This window comes from Marmota monax, unplaced genomic scaffold (assembly GCF_021218885.2).
Source record: "Marmota monax isolate L192 unplaced genomic scaffold, Marmota_monax_Labrador192_F-V1.1 WCK01_AAM20220418_F8-fsc00070, whole genome shotgun sequence".
NCBI classification, from domain to species: domain Eukaryota; kingdom Metazoa; phylum Chordata; class Mammalia; order Rodentia; family Sciuridae; genus Marmota; species Marmota monax.
This window is the reverse complement of record NW_026692116.1, coordinates 7,758,254-7,776,993: the sequence shown is the minus strand read 5'-3', so window position 1 is coordinate 7,776,993 and position 18,740 is coordinate 7,758,254. Positions and strand designations below refer to the sequence as shown.

Below are 18,740 nucleotides of genomic sequence, written 5' to 3'. Positions count from 1 at the left end.
GGTTCTTTGCCTCACCTCTGTTGGCCCCCAAATTTGGCCTTGGTGCCAGTGGGGGGGTGAGGTTCTTTGCCTCACCTCTGTTGGCCCCCAAATTTTAGACCATCACTAGCAGAAGGGAGGAGGATACAGAAATGCAACAACACCAAGCCAATTGACGGCTCTTTTGGAAAAATTGTATCACTGGTGACACCATCAGCAAAGATACCCCAGCACTACCACAATTCGCTGCACCAACAGATAGTTCACAATGCATACAAGTGATACATAGCCCAGGCAAGTTCTGCAAGCAGTTCAAAGCGGAGGAATCTATCAATATGTCCATTTCCTCCCAAAGTAAATCAACTCCTTGATTGAGCATTACTTGTTGAGTTATTATTCATTGATGCATCAGTTTGTACAGTTTACTGTGATAGCTATCATAGAAGCTATAGTTTGGTTTTATCTTTGTCTTCACCGGCACTGGGATGAAGATAGGAATTCTGGCAATGATGCTAAAAAAAATATGTAACATTCCAACAGGTACTAAGAAAACAATTTTCTGAACAATTTATATTATCCTGAACAGAATTATTAAATATAATGAAAAGGAAAGGTGAAAGTAAACAAACAGATCTGTGAAACTCCTTTTTTGTTCACATATTAAAACAATCCTCAACAGCTGTTTACCCAATTTAAATTAAACCATTGAATTCACGTGAATAAAAAAAAATTCGGATCCATTTTTCATGAGCGCTCCTCATATATGATATATGGACATACGCACATACAGACATACAACACAAAACACAAGTGTGTACACAAACATACAACACATAAGACAATAGTAAAGGCCTTGTAGCTTTACACAGGTGAAATCTCCATTGCAATGTTTAAAAACTCCACAGTGTCAAAAAATAAAACTGATCAGAAAAACATTAACCTAGGTTTGTATGAGCTCAAAAAATAAAATAGAACTTTATGATGTGGGAAAAGGCAATAATAAAATAGATATTAAAAAAAGCATCCTGGTTAATCACTGTCGCGGATGTAAGAATAGCCAAGCTGGAGCTCTGGATATCAGCTGTTATGGATTTGAGTCAAATCATCTTTTTTTTGGTCTGTAGAAATTGTTTTGGTTAGTCTCTCTGGAATCCAAATCGGCTGCTGTTCTCCCTGTGGAAACACACAAACAGAACTCCAACTCCAGACAATCACTGGGTCAGGACCTTTCCATTGTCCTGTTAAAATATCCTTCCAAAGTACCTTAGGTTTATGTACATTTTTTGGATACATATGTCTTTCCGCAGCACTAAGTCCTGATGAATCCAAATTTAAAAAGTTTAGAGTAAAAAGCGTTATTTTAAGTTTATCTTTGGGGGATATATATACCCCTTTCCAATTCCCTCTTTTTGCTTTAATAAGTACATTTTAATAGTTTGATAAGCTCTTTCAACTATGCTTTGTCCCTGTGGATTGTATGGGATTCCTGTTAAGTAAAACATTAACTGATTTTTCTTCAGGGATGATGTTCCAAAATATCCTATATGCATCCTTTGGAAATTCAAAGATACTTTAGTCCTTTTAATTTTTTGATGTGGTTTTAAACCAATTTCCTTCTAGTTTAATGTTTTCTAAATTGCTCTTGTCTATAAATTTTAACACCCTCATCTGAGACTTCTAATTTCTGCACCACCAGAAATTGACAGGCTTTTTGAAAAAGTTACTAATAATCTCCTTGTTCTTTTATTTTATCCAATATTTGACTTTAAACTTCTCTCTTTTATTTTTTTCTATCTTGAATGTCTGTATCTAATAGTTGTCTTAGCTTTTTGTATTTTTTATCTGAAATACCTTTATGTGACATTTTCAACCATTTTCTATCTTATTTCTATCTTCTAGGTTTTTTTTCCCCTAAGGTTTGTACATTCACCCTTAGTTGCTTTTTTTTCCTCCTAGTTTTCTTTTGTTTCCTATTTTGTGGGTTTAAAATTCTTGTCTTCCTACATCTTTTCTAACTTCCTACATCTTCTCTTTTTTTTACCTTTCTGTACTTCTGTCTTTAAAGTTTTCCACTTCAAATTTTTAATCTTCTTTATCCAAATATCTTTTATCCTATTATCTTCCCATTTTCATGGTTTTTTTTTTTAAGTAATGCTTTTAAGATTAACTAGGCTTCGAATGATGCAATCTTTTCTCCATCATGAAGGCATCTTAACCACCTTCAATTTAACTTTTTAAAGCCTTCCAATTATCATCTATACTGTACTTTTAAATGTACTTTTTCACCACCTACAGCTTCACTCTTTTAAACTAGGCTTAGATTCTGTTTAAATCGCTTAATGTTAGTTTACATGGCTGCCCTTCAACTAAAGCCTTTTTTTTTTTTACTCCATTAAGAAGCTTTGTCTCAATCTGCCATGTACAAATACCTTTTTCTTCTTTCTTCCTTTCTCAAGCTTTTAAAGTAAGTCTAGTTTCCTCAAAATATTTTTAAATAGCATTTTACAACTTTTTACTTTATCACAGAGATTATCTCATCTAGAAACATTTCTTTTTCCTTTAACCTTTTATATTAAAATATATTTCCACATCTTGAATCTATTTATATCTCTTTTCTAGCCATTAACCCTTTTTGTAAATTCACATTCTGAAACAACCCTGATAAAATTTATGATTTAGACAAATTACTCCACTTTAATAAGATGAAATACTTTAATTTTTTTATGGTACTATAATACTATAATTGAAACCCAACTGAAACTTCTTATACTCTTTGTATATAAATTACACCTGATAGAATCTTAACTCTTAGTAACCTTGTTTCAGCAAAGACACAGACACAAAGCAATATTAAACCTTTTTTCCATTTACCAATTTATGAAAACACACATAATGTTTAAATATATTACCTTATGGAACTTAATAAGTAAAGAGTACTTGATTTTATATTTAGTGGTTGATATTTTAACACTTTAGCTTTGCAAATGAATCAGATGTCTGTAAAAACCAAGATCTTAGACAAGTGTAGTAAACAGAATTAGCCATCTTTTTCTTGTTGAAGAAAAATCTTTCTACAGGATTGCATGATGGTCCCATTGTGATATTTTTAACAACTCCTCTTTAAAAAGCCATGTGCTACATTTTTGTATTGTATCAACATATGCCCTAACTGTTCTTGGTCTTACTGGGGTGCCTCCTTCCTCTAACAATTTCTCTTCCTCAGAGGCGAACAATTTCAAACCTTGAGTCAACCATTTTCCCCAGTTTGCCTGAGAAAGTTCTAGGAACAGGCAACTTGAAATAAAAACAAAATAAATCAAAACAAGAACACATTGGTTTTTGAATTGGTCACCCATTCTTTCGCTCTTCCACAAGGGCGAGAAATTTCACTTACCTCCAAGCCTCAGGCGTTCCCCGTACTGGCCGCCAAATGGCGCAGTCTGGCTGGGCACAAAATAACCGAGCCACCACAAAAGCCTTGTAGATTCAAACAGCAACTCTTTATTCCCGAACTCTCACCCGCACTCTACAGGCACGTTCTGGGAAAAATACACTCCCTCCACCAGGCTCTGCGTACCAATTCTCTCAGAAATCCGGGAGAACTCAAGGAGCAGGCGCCTGAGGCAGCAGGATACGCCCTATTCCCAGCAGGATCCACCCTAAACCTGGACCCACCCTAATCCAGCAGGATCCACCCTAAACCTGGAGCCACCCTAATCCCTGAGCAGGGTCACCTTTCAACCAAAAATGCCATGCTGTCATGGCTCTCAGCAGAAACCATCTCCTCAGGGCTTGAGGTCAGCGTTGCCAAGTTACCAGGCCAGGAAACTGAGAGTCAGGTGCTTCAGGGCTTGAAACCCCCAACTCATAAGGCCCCCTTTTCATAGGGACAATGATCCTTCCAGTCTGCCTTCGACCACGTAGCAATATTTACAGCTTCCTCATAGTGCAGCTACATTAATCATAAGATGATTGGTTTCTAGATGTTGTATAACCTGCTTGCTTATGTATTATTGGAAGATGCATTCTATATCAGTTGTAGATATAATGAATTATTTTTAATTAACTGAATAGTTTCACAGAAACAAACTTTTTCTCCCCCATGCTGTGTCTTCCTATTGTCACCTGCCAGCTCTCATCAGCTCCCCCATGTCTGTGTGTTGACTCTGTGTCTCTACGCCCTGCGACTGAGGTAGCCAAGAGACCAATTGACCACACCAGCAACCAGAACACATACACTAATGTACTTAATGTTGATGTTCAGTTTAAGATATAATAAAATGAATACCTTTTTCTCATTTTACAAATTAAGATACAGGTTATGAGATAGTCCTGTGCTTTTGATACATTATTTCTTCTTCCTCAATTATCTCCCCACATCTTTCCTCAAGAGGTAAAGTGTAGATTTTGTAATAATCATCTTGTTGCTTTTGCATGTTTTCCACATATTTATGCCTAAACAACATATTCTTTAGTTTCATCTATTTTTGCACATCATGTAAGTATAATCATACAATTTATATTTTTTTTCAATTTGCTTAGTTCTGGTTATAATTCAGTATTGTTTCTCACACACATCCTAATGAATTAGCATGAATTTATTCATTTTCTCTTTCATAAGATATTTACTTCAAACTTTTGTTTGAAATGTATTTCTTTCACTTTCATTCTTGAATTATATTTGCTGAAGGTATGCAATTCTCAGTTAACATTTCTTCTTTACAAAAAAAAAATTGTCCTTTGTTCTGCTTCCATTGGCACTGCCTATAAGTTGGCTGTTCATGTGCCTTTCCTTTGTTGGTGTACCCCCCCCCCCCTCCTGGTTACTCTTTCCTTTTGGTGCTTTATGTATTACAAGCTGTCCAGAAATCATTTTTTTAAAAGAGTCTGTTGTTTTCTGGAATCTGAAGATTGATGTCTTTCATCAACTCTATCAAGTCCTAACAATATGGAAATATCACCTCTCCCAGTTTGTCCCCATTATGGTCTTATGAATTCCAGTTTAATTTCTTTTTTCTTAATCTCTATTCCATGTCTCTCAAGATCAGTTTTGCATCACACTTGTGGACCTGCCTTTCAGATAACATTAAGCTGACAAATATTTTTCAGCTGATAAGATTCTTGTTTACACCAAAGTATTCAAGTTTACCCTTCCCAGTTATTTTATTACTAGGACTTCAACTTGGTTGTGTTTTAAATAATCACAAGTTTTGAATTCCTTATTCTTTGAGTATACAGTCAATTCCCTTTTATTATTCAAGCATGTTAAGCATTAGCTTTACGTTGTATATCTGACCCAATTCAGTAGACATATTTTTGGTGGATCTGATTTTTGTGGCTTTCTCTTTCTGTTGACTCTCACCAGTGATGTCTTTTTTCTTTGTTTCTTTGGTGGTTTTCTTCTTTTGTGGACTTATATTCCTTGGAAATTTATTGGTGGGAAGTTTTTGAAACTTGTAGTAAAGTGCCTTCTTCCAGAGAGGGTTGGCATTGATTCTACTCACTGAGAACATCACAACAAGGAACCACTTTTAAGCCGATTTTTTGTCTGAGGTTTTAGGATGTAAATAGGTTTGAATTCTTAGGAGAGTCTCATTTCTCTTTCACCTATATTAAGGCTGAGATAGACACATAACTTCATCATTACGGGAGTCATTTTCTAGCTCACAAATTGAGAGTATAAATTTCAGTTTCTCTTTTGTGGAAGTTTTTAACCTACTGACTGCCATACATGCTCCCTGACCCTGTCTGTTGTCTCAGGTATTTGCAAGCAACTACAACTCCCTCTCAGGGCCACCAGGGATTGGCAAGAACCTTGAGGGCAAATCCCACCCTAGAGCTATTTTTCCCTCCTTGATCTCTGCTTTATTTTTTCTGACCTTTCAGAAACTCTTATTTTGACATCAGCGCATTGGGTATCTTTTTGAAAAATCCTGCCCAGTATTCTTTTATTTGGTAGATTTCAAGGAAATTCTCTCAATATCTTGTTAAACATATTTTAGAAATGGAAAACTCTTCTCTGATTCTTGTATATAGTCCTTTGAAAAGCAGTCATTAAAAAAAATGCAGTCATTTCATATACAGTGGCTTCTAGAGTAAAACTAGTGGGTTCATACAAATTTTATAAAAATGTAAAGATTTTCAAAAATATTTACTCTTTTCAATGAAAATTCTGCTCTAATACTTGAAGATAATTAATAATTATTAGAATTTACTCATGCTTGTACCTTCACAGCTGCTGTTCTAGGCCTTAAAAGATTTCTTCAAAGCGTATCACATGATCATCTTATAAGCAGGCCAGCAGAAATTTCTAAGTTAATTACAGTTTGGCAGAGTGTGTCCAAAACCTCTTATCTGAACAGTGAACCCAATAATTTAATCAGTCTGTCTGTTGATTAATCACGTTTTAATCCATCTGATATCAGCACAGAAAAAGCTCTTCATCTGTTTCTTGTAAAACTTATCTCTCTGAATGCACAGCTGCTGTGAGCTACTGGTATTAATAACTTGAATAGGAGACAGAGCACAATGGAATCTCAAAGGCTGCAGAAAAAAAGTTTGAACTCCTAAAACAGTCATTCAAGAGTCTCTACAATCTGACCCAACTCTATACAATGTTCTGGTATTCATTTCTGGTTGCTTCCCCAACTGTTGCCTGCGTACTGGTTTTTAAAGCCAAGCACCTGAGCTTGTACAACTCTGTATTGACTGTTTCTGAATCTGGTGAGTTGATGAATTAATAAATATCTATTTACCAAATATTAGATGCCAGGCTTGTTCTATATTACCTGACTTAATATCCTATAACTTCTCTGTTAGGATAGCCATTTCTCTGTTTCCTAGTTCTATAGATGAGGTCAAAGAGAAAAACAAATCCAAACATTTTAGTGTTTAGTTTACAAAATCACAAGCTTTTTGCAAAGGGCAAAGAGGAAGGACAAAAGGCTACACAAGTATGTAACAGTCATATAAGAATGATATTCAGAAAATTAATTTTCATATGTCTTCTGTGTAAGACAACACAATCTCTTGGTGCTTGGCAGCATCCAATATGTGAGGGACATTTGGCCCAGGGTGAGTACTAAACTCCTTCTTTGACATGTAGCAGACACTGAGTATAGTCAGATGTCATTCATCACTCCCCTATTTAAGCCTTATCAGGTCATAAGTTGTTTTTTTTTTTTTTTTTTTTTTTGTAAAACACAGTGTATAACTGTCATTTGTTTTTCCCTTCCTACTCTTCTACTATTTTACCTTATTGCATACAGTCTATCCACTCAGTCAGTTCAGTCCAGCCCTAGACTGAGACTAAGTATACACTTCCCCATGTGTATATACTTAAGACTGAGTATACCCTTCAACCGGCTTCAGCAGTTGGTAGACTCATCAGAATTACAGAATTCACAGCTTAGTCTAAAATGTGGGATAACTTCAAAGTGTTCATCTTGTAAGGTATTGGGCCACAGGATAAGGAATGGATTAGCACGGTTGAGTCAAGACTATGAAGATTTTCCATCTTACTAAGAAGAAACTGTTATTCTGTTGTACAGCAAGTTGCCTATGATGTGTGTCCATATGATATTTTCATCCAATTTTTTATCATGGATATACACAGACTTGCTCTAGCATAGTATATTTCTCTAATACTAGTTTCCCAAATGCTGATTTTTCGATCTTTGTCTACATGAGCACCTATGTGAACCCTAAATGATTCCATTTTGCTAAATACAGGTAATTAAATAAGGGATAAATGTCTTACACAAATTAAGTCTATCAGATGGTCTGGGGATTTAGCTCAGAGGGGCTTGCCTTCATGCACAAGGCCCTGGTTTCAATTCCTAGCACCACAGAAACAAAACAATACAAAAAGAAACAAGTCTTTCAGAATCTTGACCACTAGGGGTTAAAATTAGACCTAACAGATTATAAATTTGGGGGAATAGATGTACCTGTAACTTGTCAACTTGGGGCCTGTCATATGTCTACTAGTATATATATATAAACTGGGACAGAGGAAAGCTTCTGCAGAGAAAGAATGAAGAGATAGGCAAACAGTAGCAGAGAAAAAAGACAGAAACATTCTTGAGGTATAACTACATTTGCTTCCTTGCATTATGTAAAATATTCCCTTCCCTTAAAGTCGATACACTATACTCCAATTTTCAAAAAAAAATTAATTGTTTAAGTTGACTTCCATGTCATGCAACAAAAATATTTCTAATTATTATTACATCCTCCAAATGCTAATAGTTATTATTATTCACATCACATAGTTGTACCTGAATTCTTTCTTGCCTCTAATGCTTACTAGATGTGCAAGAGTGCATAAGTCATTTAATTTCTATAAGCCTCTGTTTTATTGGTAGTAGTAGGATGGTAGACTTGTGGTGATCAAATATAAAGCATATGAAAGATTTGTTCTGTAAATATCTGTAATTTAAACTGCATACCTTATTTGATAATTTATATTTCTAGGTTAACAATGCTATTCTTCTTTACTGTGCTTTCCAGGTAGATAAATATTCCTAATGTAAATGGGTAGACTATCACTAACTCACATTTTGAGTGCTATCTTTATATAAGTCACTAAAATGGAAAAATATTCATTAAGAACAAATATTCTTTATTCTTCCCATTTTGCCCCTCAAAAAAAGCAAAGATTATGGGGCTGAGGTTGTGGCTCATTGGTATAGTGCTTGCCTGACATGCATGTGACACTGGGTTCGACACCATATAAAAATAAAATAAAGATATTGTGTCCACCTAAAAAACTAAAAAATAAATATTTTTTAAAAAGCAAAGATTTTCTGATTACTATTTTAGGGAAGAATCAAATATTAATAGATTTAGTTGTAGCTTTTGTATTAACAAAAGTATCAGAGAATTCTTTCATAAAAGTGAAGTTGTCCTAGATAATAGGCCAATGTTGAATTTTTGCTGTTCCCAGGGTAGTAGAATGACAAATTTATGATGAGAGAAGCATATTATGTAACACCATATTTGTTTTTAGATTTATTTGCAAAGTGATTCTCCTCTTTTATGGAAGAACATAGTGTTAAATCTTACTTATAAAGAAAGGGACATGTTTTAGAAAATAATTAGACTTGCAATATCTTTCATTTTTGAAATTTTGATTTATAGAACCAAATAGTTAAAAAGACTTTTTAAGCCCTCCCCCCCCAAAAAAATATGGCAGAATCTGAGGAATTAAAAAAGTAATTATATCCCTTGGATATAAGTTACAAGTTTTCTGATAAACTGATATGACTTTTTCTATAACTTCTAACAACACCAACTCTACTACTCTATATCTCATTGAACAGATTTTACATTCTACCACCCTTCTGCAAGTCAAGAATAAAGTGTTTTTAGAAGTATATGTCACTAATACTTTTGGAAAGCTCCCCTTGCTCCACCATCCCCAATTTCTTCTTTAGCCTTTCATTTGTGGTTTTATTATATTAGACTCTTTCACTAAATAATATATTGTTTTGTTTTACTTGCTTTAGATGTCATTCTATATATTTTTCTACATATTGCCATTTTTATTTAATAGTATGTTTCTAAAATGTATCCATTGTGGTATAAATATCTATGATCTACTCTGCAAAATTTAATGCTCATTTTCATCTAATTTTGTTGGACCCCAATTTTTTTTCTAGTCTTTTACTATGATATTTTTGCAAAGTTTTCTATTTATATTCATGTGGCCATTGTAACAATTTTAATTCAGTAGTAACCATGGAAACATTATACTATTTTTTAAGGATAAGAGGGGTCAAGTAAATGGTTTTATCACATTAGTATGTTTCATTAAGCAAATATGATCAGGATGTCTGTCATTTAAATCTCCTTAATAATGCTGAAAAACCACTATCATCATTTCAAATGTTAGGAGGTCACCAACTTGTAGTTTTATACACTGACTGGCACATAGAGCAAAAATGTCACCTAACTCTTCCTTCTCTACAAATATCTATTTTTAAAATCTGAAGATTGTTAATGCACTGAGGATTAGGGTTATGGCCATTTATCGTCTTTATTATCAGGAATGAAACCTTATCTAGTCTAACTATTCTTGAATATGTTTATTTTGTTACATTAACTCCCTTAAGCAATACTAATATGACTTAGCTATTAAATATTAAAGCAAAATATTCTCTTATGGAAACATAGTCAAGTTCTAATATTCCCAGGTCAAAAGCTTTAGTAAGTTATTGCCCAATTATCGAAACTCTAACTCTAATCATATAACCAAAAATAATTGGTCTATCCACATTTTCATTCATCTTTCACTTAATTTAAAAATTCAAAAAATTCTAGAGTCCAGGAAGGAAGTTTTTGACAAAGTAGTAGCAAACATGACTCAATTTGAAAAATAAACATATAATAAAATTTCTATTACTGATTTGTTACAGAGTGACTGTATTAGAATTTTGCTACTTTAGCTGAATTTGGAAAATGCTGAATTTTAAAATGTCTATGAAGTTAATAATGGACTGATAGTTAACAAATTCTACACAGTGGCTATCTATATAATGTAGGCAGTTATCAATGATTATTTTTTACCTTTTCTTGAATTAAAGAAAGAAAAGCTGACCTGTTTAATGAGCCATCCTGTATCACAGATGAACTCAGCACAAAGGAGTGAACACTCCTGGTATAAAGTAGATAAAAGTTCCCTTTGATTTGCTTTGCACTTCTCTTCTTTATCTTGGCTTGGAGATCATTGATATCCCTCTCAAAATATATTTACATTTTAACACAGAGTTAAAGAAGAGAAAAACAGAACAACTCAAACACATACAATAAACTTATGTCACAACACACAAAGGAAAATTCCTCAATGGTAGAATCTTAGCTTTTCAAGGTCAATAGGGGGAACATTTTTAAAAAGAAGCTTTTTCTTAACTGTCCTCCAATTAAATCTTGTCGGCTTGAGGTATGATAAAAGAAATAAGAAGTAGGTAGTAAAGAAAGTATAAATGAAGGGCAGGAATAAGATTTTAATTCAAAAGTTCTGCATACTTTTCCAGGCCTGTCATTCCCTAAACCAGTCTCTTTCCTATGCCTGTTACTTCCAAATTCCTGGCAGATCTGTAAATCTACCTGTGTATTGCTAATTAACATCCCAATAAATGGATTAAAGAGAGATACATTGTTTTGAGAAACCTATAATGTAGGGGTCTTTCCAACACTATCTGTAGCTCAAATAATGAAGACCATGCCAACCTATGCATTCAGAGATTGACTAGACCACCATAAACAATCTCAAGATCACCAGACTGGTATCATTCCTAAACTCACCAAGTTTCCTTTAGAAGAAGAGCTGGGAACCCCCCAAATGTGTCTCTTCCTTGAGAGGCCCACATTTTCCTTTGAGTGCAGTTCCTTGCTTTACCCCAGAGACATCTCTTTCTTGAGATTGCCCACATTCTCCCTTGAAGATAAGTCTTCAATAAACCCGTGTCTAAGTCTCTGAAATGGTGAGTGTTAAAATTCTTATCCATCAACCCAAGGACCCTGCTGCAGGTCCTGAGTGACTTCCTCCTCTCTCCAGGAACTCCTCTTGACCTTCTTGAGAGTCAACCTCTTTTCACATGACAAGCTTATTGACTCTTTTGGCTTCTATGATTTACTGGCATAATACTTACTTGGAGAGTTACTCTATATAGCATCCAGTTTAGAATTCCTGAACTATAGGGTTGTTCCTTTCTTGATATAAGTGAAATTCTTCTGTGTCTTTTATGTTTTATATATTTAAAAACAATTCCTTCACATACTGTGATGTGGTCTATGTTAATCAGCTTTCTGTTGCTGTGGCAAAATACCTGACAGAAATAAACTAAAAAGGGAGAAAGATTTATTTTGGCTCACAGTTTCAGAGGTTTCAGTCCCTCGTCACTTAACCCCACAGGGCTTGTGGTGAGGCTGAGCATAATGGCAGGGATTGCAAGGTGGAGCAAAGCTGCACACCTCATAGCAGTTGGGAAGCGAGGAAGGGAGATGAAGGGACCCAACAGAAACAATATGAAATGTTCAAAGCACACGCCTAGGGAACTACTTCTTCCATCTAGGCTATACCTCCTAAATTTTTTGTCCCCTCCCAAAAGCACTACCAGCTGGGAATTAAGTCTTCACCACAAGGGCCTGGGGGCATGCTATTCCAGATCCAAACTACAACATGGTCCTAGTGTCTGGCACAGACACAAGAGGAAACTTAGCAGGTTAAGGTCCTGACAGACTCATCAGCTAAGAAATACTCCAGCTCACCATGGGTCAGGTTAAGAATTCAAATCCATATCAATCAGAGAAGACTAGAAGTGGGATGGTATCTGAATGTGTCCAGTCTATTTGGATTTGCGAGATCAGCTATACCCTTCAATATGGCTCGGCAATCAGGAAGGTCTTAGAGGTTGTAGCATGATGAATTTGAAGCACTCAGCCTTCCACTGAGACACTGAATTATGTTGGGATGGGGAGAAGTGTAGCAGTGGGCATTCTGCAGCACAGCTCCCATTCAGAATCTAGCCACAGTTGGGGGCCCAGGGGACTGAATTAAGCTATAGCAGAGGGGTACTTGATAGATCAGGAGAAGCAAGTAAGGACCACAGCTGTAGAGATATGCATTAATAGGAAAGAATCTAAGCAAAGTACCTGCATCTGAAATTGGAATATAAACCCAAACCACCTGTCTATTCAGCAGCAGAATGGAGCCAGCAATAAATACCTTTGGTTCCCATGCCTCAGGACAAGGTGTACTCTAGTCCCTTGAATTTAGTCTAGGTTGCTTCAAAAAACATTATTTGTGTTATCTACTAAAAATTAGGCTACCATTAGGGCGTGTAATGGGAAATAAGGGACAGTTTCTTCCCCTAAAAATTCTCTAGTGGAAGGTTTGGCCAAGAAAATAAACAATAAAGGGTAGTAAAAGGAAGGCGTATACTACTGTGATGCTCTGAGTCAGTATGTCTTGTTAAGACCCAAAGGAATTGGACAAATCAGCAAGGCTTCTCAAAGGGAGTAAGCTAGCAACCTAAGGACAAAAGTATGGATGCTGTTGACACATAAATCAGCTTTGTTGAATAAGCCAGTAATGTTGCTTCCAGACCTTTCAAAGCAATTCTTTCAATCAGGAGCTACATCATTTCCAGCACCAGGGCTAATGGCTTGTCAAACTGAATAGGGACTCTGCTTACCTTATTGGCCAAGTACTTCTGTACAGAAAACAGCATAGGTTGGACTTACTGAGGTGAGAAGCATTTGGAGTAGTAGTTGGAACAGAGAAAATAAGGACCTTAAGGCTTAAAGGGTCTTGAAAACCAGAACAGAGAAGAAAAGCAGCCTCATTCAAAGGAAACACTTACAGAAATATCATCTCAGTGGCAACTTAAGAGTACCTAGTGGGTGAACTGTACAAAACCACCTGTAGATGCACAGAGCACACATTTAAGCATTTGCCAAGATGGAAATTTAATCCACCAGCCTTGAGCTTCCTGAAGCGACTCTATTTGTCATTTTATCCATTAAGATTGTGTAACATGGTTTCTCAATAGCAGATCAAAGTAAGGCTGGTGATGTTGTGCACAAATACAATAGAAATGGAATGGCTTAATTAGTAAAAAATTAACAGGCATAATTCCTATAAGTTAAAATGTACATATTTAAGGAGGCTTATTGTAACATTTATACCATTTATTTTATAATATAGTAATTCAAATGTAAAAGTGAATGTAAATTACCAGAAATTAACATGCAATGTGAAGAAAAGTCCTTTTATCCTCTGCAACTGTAGCATTTGGCAGATTCAGGAATAAATAATCTTTTGTGGCAAGGGTATGGCTTATCAAACATATGCAGATCAGCACTAATTAATGCTAATTAAGGTTTCCTGTCTATCTAGTTGGAAAAACGTCCAAATGTTATGAAATCCAGTTAGTATGCCTATTACGCTAATTGTTTTATATGGGGTGGTTCTTAATTAAAATATGTAAATTGACCTTAATTGCTATATACTAATGGGGGTTCATGTTATCTCACTAAAAGTGACAAGATGGTGAGGAGGGGTACTTAAAAGACTAATTCTGATAAATCCTTAACTAAATGACCTTTACTCAAAATTAATTTTAATTGGAAGTTGGCAAAAGAAACATTTTTCCTTCTTTGTTTCTTTTTAGTTTTAAGTAATGGAAGAATGTTGCTCTTCTTTGTTAATACAGCTTTAGAAGCAGTCCTGGATTGTTAATTACACTTAACAAGCAAGTTAATTTTACTGTTTACTGTTTATACTTATCAGGAAGTTATTGATATTCTCATTTCAGTCTAGAGAAAAGTGACTTTCTTCTCATTGAATGTGAATGTATAGTTACAATGCTGTAGATAATTTGACCCAGTTAGTTTGTTAGAACCTGTTAGTTTGGTGAGCCAATAATTCTAATATGTATTCCTTGGCTGACTTACACTGGAATTATTTTTGAGGAAAATTATATATTCTTTTCTTTGCACACATTTTCTTATTGGAGTTAAACTATGATTGGAGTTACTCAGATTAAATAGAATGAAGTGATGTTTTTACATTTTATCTATCATGCTTTTATTTATTTTTTTAATTAGAAATTAAATTATGCATGCCCAAAACCGATGTCAGGAAATTTAAATTTTTTTCACTATGCTAAACCTAGAATTAAAAGAATTAATTTTGCTAAAGTTAACAATTTTTTAACTTTTTCATTTGGAAATAGTATATATTCATTATAATTTAAAGTATGTTAGAAATTCTTCTTTACAAACAAGCATGCAAAGAGACTTTCTAAAATATTGTCAGATGGAAATGAGCGTATAATAAAAATCGTAAGTTTTCTTTACCAAAAGGAGACCCAATATCTTTACTCTTTCATCAGGACATCGTGACAAATGTTTCACCCAGAATCATCCGGGGGACCACCTCTGGCCCCATGTATGGCCCTGGACAAAGCTCCTTCCTGAATATTGAGCTGATCAGTGAAAAAACAGCTGCATATTGGTGTCAAAGTGTCACTGAACTAAAGGCTGACTTTCCAGACAATGTAAGTGTGATTTAACATCTGAAACAAGAGAATTGGCGTAAGTTGGTGAATGTTTATTTAAACATCCAATTCATAGGCTTATAAATATTAATGTGAATAATATATTTTATTAAAGGATCTGCCAGTTGCTTTGCTGATGCATAGAAAGATAAAAAAGAAAGGAAGCTCAAGAACTCATAAAAACCCATACAATGTGAGGCTTTGTTATAAATGGGCTTCATGTAGATGGAAGAAGTATCTACATAAGCAGAAGGAAGAGAAATGAAATACTCATTTTATTGAGTTGATTTTCACTCTATATGGCTGGTATTTATGAAGGTGACGACCTTAGGAAGAAATTGCAGACTATAAATCATTTCAAATATAAACACAGGGCTGAAGTAGAATATCTTATATACTTTATTTATATTTTTTCAGCAGAAGATAATTTACCAAATAATTTTAGCACTCTTATACTAAATGAGTCAACCATCTCTTATAAAACTTTTATTGTTTAAAGAACTATGCACAACTACTGTAGTAAAATCAGGCTCAAATGTAATACACAGTATTTTCTCTTCAGTTATGTTAGGGTATTAACATCATTTATTCTCTCTCTCTCTCTCTCTCTCTCTCCCCCTCTCCCTCTCCCTCTTCCTCTTCCTCTCCCTCTCCCTCTCCCTCTCCTTCTCTCTCCCTCTCTCCTCCTTTCTTTATCCCTCATTATTTCTTCCAATGAGCTGGTAGTAAATGGAGGTTGAGGTTTTGGGTGTAGTGTATGTTTATGCTGTGGAAAAGATTTTCCTATATATACCCTTCAAAGAAAAAAGAGAACACTTCAAGTGTTCTATTAATAAATTTTGTTAAATCTGATGAATTCATGGATGTTTGCCTGTAACCTGATTACCTGCAAAATCTTACAAAAGAATATAGATAGAAACTATTGCGTAGCCCATCAAGATTTTTCTATTTAAGGCAGCTCTAATTTTTTCAAATTCTCTCTTACATTGAAACAAAATATAATCAAATAGGAATCCTTCTGATGTGGAGGGAACTATCAAGTGTCATCTGACATCTATAGTGTCTGCTTATTCAGAATATTTTACCTTATTTAAACATCCAATTCATAGGCTTATATTTTGCAAATATCTTTACTATAGTTAACTCTTCAGAACAATGAGGCTGAGATACTTGTTTTTGAAGAACTCACATCTTTTGGGAAGGTTATCTCAGAATGACATGGACAAACAATGGTCAAAAATAAAAAGAAATATATATATATATATATATACATATATATATACACACACACACAAAAAAAAATATATATATATATATACACACACACACACATATATAATCTATATAATATTTATTGTATAGATTATATATATATAAATTCTTGATTATATATATAGTAGTAAGTATTATGCTAGATGCTGAATATGTAATATAATGATGATGGGGATGATGTGAACATGTCCTTCATGATAGATAGTATTATAACATCTTTATGGATCTTAAACTCACTTGATCTTTCCACAAATTTGTAAGATACTATTATATTCCTAGCTTCATAGATGAGGAAACTGAGGCACATAGGTCTGGTAACATGTTGAATTTGTACATCTAATGTATGGCAAAGATAGAATTTGAACTTGACATTTTGTTTTAACATTCATGCTTCTGTATAATAATAGTATTCTCTAGAGCACCTGCCTATGTTGCTGTTAAAAATTCAGTATTATTTTTTAATGTAACACCAGAACAGAATGAAATATAATTTCTCAAATATTGCTATACGATAAGCCAATGTGTCAGGGGAAAAAAACTCATTTTCCTGGAAAAATAACTCCTACCAATGGCTTGTCTTAAGATCACATGTTTTCTGCCCTCCCTTGGATAGGAGTAAGATGTTATAACAGTGGCCACCAAGAAATGACAGTAAGTGGACAAGAAAGCTGAGACAAAACCCCTTGCTTTGTATTCCACAGTCAAGTAAAAGGAAGAGACACATTTAAATGTTCTTTTCAATTTCCCTTGCACCAGTTTTCTTCTTTTATAATGCTTTTTCTTCTGAGAAAACAATTCATGCTTTTCTTGTTTCTAATTCTTTCCCCAGTTAGATTATACTCATTAGTCTTTTTCTGTATTCTTAGAACTAATTTCTAAGATTTTTATTCCCCTTATCAAAGGTAACATTTTAAATACAATTAAAATGGCATTCCCATTTGAACCCGTAGAAATAATGTGTATGCACCTAGATATTGCCATGCTGAGAGGAGAATATCTCCTGCTGTTTTGGAATTATTCTGATGCCAAACCCAATGAGCTGAATGAAAGAAGGTGACCCTTCATTTTCCAAGTTTAATTATCACTCTCAATGGAGTTTCCCACATCATTCTCAAGTGTGTGGCTGCCACCTTTAATGACAGGGATTGGATAATTCAACCCACTGTGGCAGCTTCTAAGCAAGGGCTAAGATTTCTGAAAAAGAAATTGTGCTGGGGGCACATAGGCCAGCCAATATCAGCAGCTGGTATCTGTTTCCAGACAGGGGAGACACCAGTTGACCATGAACCAGAGGAGACAGCTAAAATATATCTTAAACATAAAGGTAACAAGACCCTCTGAAATGTCATGCAAAGGCTTGTTTCTTAACTATCACAGAGTTATAACAATGCCTACACTCATATGAGACCTCTGCTTGGCTTTCAAGGTTTCCTTTTATTTATCTGTGAATTAAATTTGGCACACTGATCACTGTAGTGACAATTTATTGCTAACAGAGTTTTTGTTCCTAGGCTGAGATTTTTTTTGAAAAGCTTATTATGAAATATACTGTATAATTAGAGCTTACAGAAATCAATTTTAAGTGAATCCTTTCATTCTCATTGCAAAAGCCTTATAAATCATATATTTTAGGCTTGAGAAAAATTTGTACCAAAATATACATTCTATGCTTGGTCTGAATGCACAGAATTAGCAAGCAAAGACTGATATTGTCTGTCATTTGTGGCAGCTAAAGTAAGAGTTAGGGAAAAGGCAGAGATTCAGGGGTGAATCAGCTGGTGAGCATAGTCAGGAATGATGGCTTTGTTAGAGGAATTAATAGAGGAAGAACAATTGATATGTAAATATACTTCTATTACAATATCACCTCTTTGCTGCTGAAACCCTTTCTCAGTTAATTACTGAGAGATCAGCATTGCATACATTTAGCTTCAAAATGACTCTGAAGAAGTTGATCCCCATCAGCATTCCTAAAGGTGCTTTCTTGACCAATAGCCTCTAAGTAAATACAGAGTCTTTTGCTTTTTGTTTGTATCTTGGACTCTGTTGGCACTCTGGGGAAGCCCAAGAGCCTCCACTTTTAAGAATAGTGGTTTTAAAAGCATAGGACAAAATTCTCAAGGTTATGAAGGATTCCTATGATATTAAAATAAAATTCACAATTTTTAAAAATGGGGTATAATGCATGTTATTTTTTAAGAACTACACAACAATTTCTAGGATTTACTAACTACTGCAATTTTGATGTAGTATGAACTTAAGTGCTTGACATATCCATAGCAACTGTACAATGACTTTCTGTGATTTCTACCTGTGCAGAGTTATAGATTATCAATAATGCTACTACAGTTTGTTGCATTCATAATTGGGTAATATGAAATTTCTGTGGAATATCAGTAAAAAAGAAAGGTCATTTTTTTTCAA

At 34.6% G+C, this 18,740-nt stretch overlaps 1 protein-coding gene across 1 annotated transcript in view; it reads left to right on the top strand.

The window, feature by feature from the left end:
- Dpyd (dihydropyrimidine dehydrogenase) overlaps window positions 1–18,740 on the top strand; it is an 822,495-nt gene that overhangs the window by 452,587 nt on the left and 351,168 nt on the right. The window contains exon 14 of the mRNA XM_046462335.2: window positions 14,880–15,044. Within this exon, the coding sequence (XP_046318291.1) occupies window positions 14,880–15,044 (165 nt within the window). The remainder of the gene's footprint in view (window positions 1–14,879; window positions 15,045–18,740) is intronic.